The sequence below is a fragment of the Penaeus monodon genome, chromosome 37, assembly GCF_015228065.2.
Source record: "Penaeus monodon isolate SGIC_2016 chromosome 37, NSTDA_Pmon_1, whole genome shotgun sequence".
Classification (NCBI taxonomy): Eukaryota; Metazoa; Arthropoda; class Malacostraca; order Decapoda; family Penaeidae; genus Penaeus; species Penaeus monodon.
The window spans coordinates 8,214,995-8,219,994 of NC_051422.1; the positions used below are offsets into that span (position 1 = coordinate 8,214,995).

At 41.7% G+C, this 5,000-nt stretch overlaps 1 protein-coding gene across 4 annotated transcripts in view; it reads right to left on the bottom strand.

Moving 5' to 3' along the window:
* The window catches only part of LOC119596070, a 25,550-nt gene that overhangs the window by 869 nt on the left and 19,681 nt on the right, over window positions 1–5,000 (bottom strand). The window contains exons 3-7 of one of the 4 annotated variants that reach the window (XM_037945189.1): window positions 4,455–4,631; window positions 2,325–2,426; window positions 1,336–1,440; window positions 771–1,197; window positions 1–251 (exon numbers count right to left, since the gene is read on the bottom strand). The exon at window positions 1–251 is cut by the window's left edge and continues 869 nt beyond it. In XM_037945189.1, coding sequence (XP_037801117.1) covers window positions 1–251; window positions 771–1,197; window positions 1,336–1,440; window positions 2,325–2,426; window positions 4,455–4,631 — 1,062 coding nt within the window. Of the gene's footprint in view, window positions 1,198–1,335; window positions 1,441–2,324; window positions 2,427–4,454; window positions 4,632–5,000 lie in introns of all 4 variants that reach the window. The other 3 variants (XM_037945188.1, XM_037945187.1, XM_037945186.1) reach the window with 3 other exon arrangements.

Here is a 5,000-nt window from a genome sequence, read left to right on the forward strand (position 1 = left end):
TCCTTGTGAAGCAAAGCTGGAGTCGTCATCCGGTGAGAAGGTCGGGTTATGGTAGTCTGCGTGGGACGACCTGGTGAATACAGGGATTTCGTCATCTTGTTGACGGCGTTTTCGCCAATAAAGGAAGCCCAGAGCTGCCACTCCCAGCACGCTGATAGTCAGGAAGATCTTGAACATTCCCCATGAGCTCGAAGTAGTATCATCTCCGGCGAGAATAGCAGCATCTCCTGACGATGCTGTACTGGCACTGCCTGAAGGGGTAGTGAAATTCAACATTACTGTTGTGTTTATGGGACTATATGGGTCTGTAATGATGTCTGTCGGTGGTCCGTGAGGTGGGGGAAACTCAGTAATTGAGCTAGTCACTTGGGTGCTGGAAAATACACTGCCATTACCTTCAACTGCTGTTGTGAACTGAGGATCTACTGAGGGTGCTACTGTGGCGTTAACCGGGCTAAACGTTTCGTTAATAAATGCCGTACCGTTAGATGTTATCGTTGTATTAGTCTCGGGAAGTTCGGTAGCATTGACAGGGGAATCAGTTATTGACAAAGTCATGTTCTCATTTTCCGGTACTTCAACTGTGGCGTTAACAGCGAGGGGATTCTGTGACGCTTCCTCAGTATTATTCTCGACACCATCTGTTGCAGGACTGATGGTTGCTGTCTCGTTTAGCGCAGACTCGGTGACATTATCTATTATGCTGTCATTACCTGGAGCACTCGAGATGTTATCAACGGAAACTGTGACTAATGAACTGTTTTCAGTACCTTGGTTCAACCCCTCGCCTTCGGTAACTTCCGGTAGACCTATGGGAATATCGGTGGCATTGCTTTCTACTTCTGATTCGCCAGTGATGACCGGTGCCTCCGTCACACTCCCTTCAACTTCTTCCGTTACATTTTGCGGAACTTCAGTGCCAGTCTCTGGCCCTGCGGTACTTTGGTCGGCCTCATCACCAGCGCCTGAAGTTTCATTGTCAACGTGTGTCGAATTTGCGACGGTCTCATTCACAGTTCCTTCTCTTTCCTCTCCAGCTTCATCAGGACCAGTTCCTGAAGATTCTACCTCGGATTCCTGCTGGCCACCTGAGCCCGCTTCCACGGCCTCTGCATCGCCAGTTCCTATTCCACGGATTGTGATGTCATCCACAGCTATCTCATTACCTTCTTTCATCAACCGTCCTTCAAAAATTATCTGAAATTAAAATTACATAGGAAGAACATCAACATAAACAGCGGTTCCCACATACATAATGAAATTACACCTTTAATTTACACAATTACCACCATCTTATATCCCACTTTACATCGTTCATATATATAAAGAAGTCACCTCGAAAGTTCCAGACACATCCAGCTGGATATTGTTGTCCTGCCAGGCTCCACGTGACTCCTCGTCGGCAATAACCTTGCTGGTGTTTTTTTGGACAAGGTACACCTGCAAGAAAGGGCATACACCTGAACTTATGTATTGTTTTTTTATCGCTGAATTTTTAAAGTAGTGAGGTGAGAGCTGTGTAGTTACAGGATACTTAAATAATTGTACATATATAATACAAATGGCAGGACGAGAGGGTGAGAGTGAGTGAGTGAGTTAGAGAGAGAGAGAGAGAGAGAGAGAGAGAGAGAGAGAAAGAAAGAAGGGGAGAGAGAGAGAGAGAGAGAGAGAGAGAGAGAGAGAGAGAGAGAGAGAGAGAGAGAGAGAGAGAGAGAGAGAGAGAGAGAGAGAGAGAGAGAGAGAGAGAATATGATAGGAAAAGAGAGAGGGTGGAGGAGAGAGGATGGAAATATATATATATATATATATATATATATATATATATATATATATATATATATATAAATATATATATATATATATATATATATATATATATATATATATATAAATATATATATATAAATATATATATATATATATATTATATATATATATATATATATATATATATATATATATATATATATAGAGAGAGAGAGAGAGAGAGAGAGAGAGAGAGAGAGAGAGAGAGACAGACAGACAGACAGACAGACAGACAGACAGACAGACAGACAGACAGACAGACAGACAGACAGACAGACAAACAAACAGGAGAGGTCGATGAAGAGTGAATGGGAGAAGCAGCACGGGTGAGTTCGGAGAAAAATAAAGAGAGAACGATAATGAAGGAATAAAAAAGAGAAAAAAGAGAGAGAAAAAAAACATTGCTACATCCCACCCCACCCCCCAAAAAAAATCGAAAAAATTCCTACATTCAACAAAATAATCAAATAACAATAACAAGAACGAAAGAGACATTAGAGTATAGTAAAACAACCCACCTTAAGACTGGGTACCCCATTAGGGTATTCACCAGTGCTGAGGAAATAACGGTAGTGGAACAGCACTTTACTCAGGCCAGACACCTTTCGTCTGAGGTACACCTGCGGAAGGGACACCTGTTAGTGGATGCACACCTGTACATGCGGGATACTAGGAAAAGGGGGTCAAGTTATTACAGTAAAAATACATGCGAATGACAAGTGTTTTCCCTCCATCATATGATTTGGTTAAAGAAAAAAAAATGAAAATGTATTTAATTGATATTGTTATTACCGTGAAAATCATCTTTAATTATGAAGATTTTTGTTTGTTTTTCTTTACATCTACCCGCATTGATTCTAACACCTATACAAATACCAACCAAATGTCTAATCACTTGTGGATAAAAATCATACCACAACCGTACCTATACGGCTTTCATATGCGGTACATAAGAATTATGTTGAATTAAAATAACAATTGAATGTTCTGCAAATGTCATACATCTAAGGAAATTATACTAGATCTAAATTTCGAGCAAGGCATTATGTAATAAAAACTATCCAAGTGATTGTATTTTTATATATACTCTATTTTGTATACCATAAGAGTAAACTTTAGGAAAAACGGCATAATGGCAGTTTCCGCCGTGGAAGATTCCATAACCCACTTAGTTCTGTCACGTCTGAAGTGATACGTGATACGGGTAGTTATGTTAATGCCTAACACATAGCAGATGTAATTACCAAGCAGTTCTGTTATGAATATACATATCATTTAGACCCAAACTGTTAGAATAATTTAAGTACCGTAATTTTAGAACCAAGCTGTTTGAAGGCATTTTATGTCTACGATTATGTTGATACAGTCTGCTGAAAAGAGACTGTGATAATGTGGTTAATAGCCAGGCTTTGGAAGACCAGATGGCCAATCGTTTACTGTAAAATATAATTTGAAAATTGTAATAATTCTCATTCGTTGTATCATATATAAAGCCATTAACATTTCAACTCTTAGAAACCTGAAAGTGGAACGAACAGTCGACTCAAAAATATGCGTTTGGGTATGTCTGCGACAATATCTGTGGAGGGAAGGGGGGGGGGAGAAGAAGGTCAGCCGAAGGGGAGGGGGTTAGCCCAAGAGGAAATGCCAATCCCATGTTAAAACAGTCTGGCGTAATTGTTTAAGATGGCGATGGTTGGGTGCTTGCTTGCAGTTAGTTTGTGGCCTCGGTTCGCCTGCCAGCCTCACTGATACACGGTTCTCGTAAAACGTGGGAAGAACTGTTAATGGCCGTTGTGATGCGGTTGGGCCTTACAGGCGGCGATGGCGGGCGGGCGCTAAGCGGAATTTCATGAGAAGAGCCTGTGTTCATATGTGAAGGCTGTGTTCACTTCCATGAAGACTGTAAACACGAGACTGGACGTGCAGGTGCTCTTAGGTTTGTAGGAGGAGATATAATAAGGATGAATAACTTCACAAGGGATGTCATCACATGCGTTGGGAAGTCATTCATTCTCATTTATACCTTTTGCTACATTTATTAGTATAGAGTTAGTTGGTAGGTTTGCAAGAAGCGAAATTTTATCAAATGGCATTCTAAACGGTTACCATATTCTCTTAATATCCTTTACTAGGAGATGAATAGATTGTTAGGATAAGCATGAAAACTCAAGGTGAAACGGTCTCAGTCTTTCATCAATCCTCCAACTTAAACTCCATTCTACAACTTCCTCCATCTGCCTGAACATCTGACACTCTCGTTGCATCCGGGAAGTAGCAGATAACGCGGAGTTTGTTCACTCTGAAACGCAGCATCCCTTACCCACTCCCATCCCTCTTCGTCCCATCTCCCTCTGGTTGCTGACATCCCATCATCCTAAATTGCGCGATCCGTTGTGTTTTAGGCTTACGCTTACTTCACCAAAAACTCCTTGCAGCTTTGCTTAGTTAAAAAAAAAAACAAAAACACTAGCGCATCTGAGTCACCTTGCCCATACATCACATCTCATGACAAACATTCACCACCAGAACTTTCACAACACCTCGCATCACCACCAGACAAGCATTTCCCGCTGAACGAGTAAAAGTATATATAGACATCCTCCCCATCGCCGCACGTCATGCACAAGACAACCTCAGTCCGTCACCTTCTTCACGACGTCTTCGGTGACGACGACCAGCGAAGGCCCCGGGATCTCGTGTGAGGGGAGGTTTGGGTGGTCCTTGTCAGGTAGGTAGACCAGGGACCACTCGCGCGCCTTGTAGTTCCAGTGCTTGGAATCCGTCGACCAGTCTGTGGTGTCCTGGTAGAGTCCGGAAGGTATCTGGAGGATAATAGAGCGAGTTTGATTTTGGTCAGGAAACAGATCTTCTTCTGGAGATGCAATAAAAGAAAATCGGTTAGAATTTCGAGAAGTTTGTAATTTCGGTTTTAGAAAATCCATCTTTAACTGTAGGTATTGCAACGGTCAAACGAGTAAAGAGCAAGTGGAACACCTTTGCCGTTATTTTCGAGTAGTTTTCACATGATCTATCATATGTTGATATCTAGGAATGCCATTCATCCCGCGGTAGTGATCCATGTTATTAACCGAGTGATTGATGTCAAGGTCGGGTAGCTTGATGCGCTGCGGGATCTATTTATCTTGGCTGTGGCTCAATATGCACTTTATATGCATGCATATTTGTTTAAG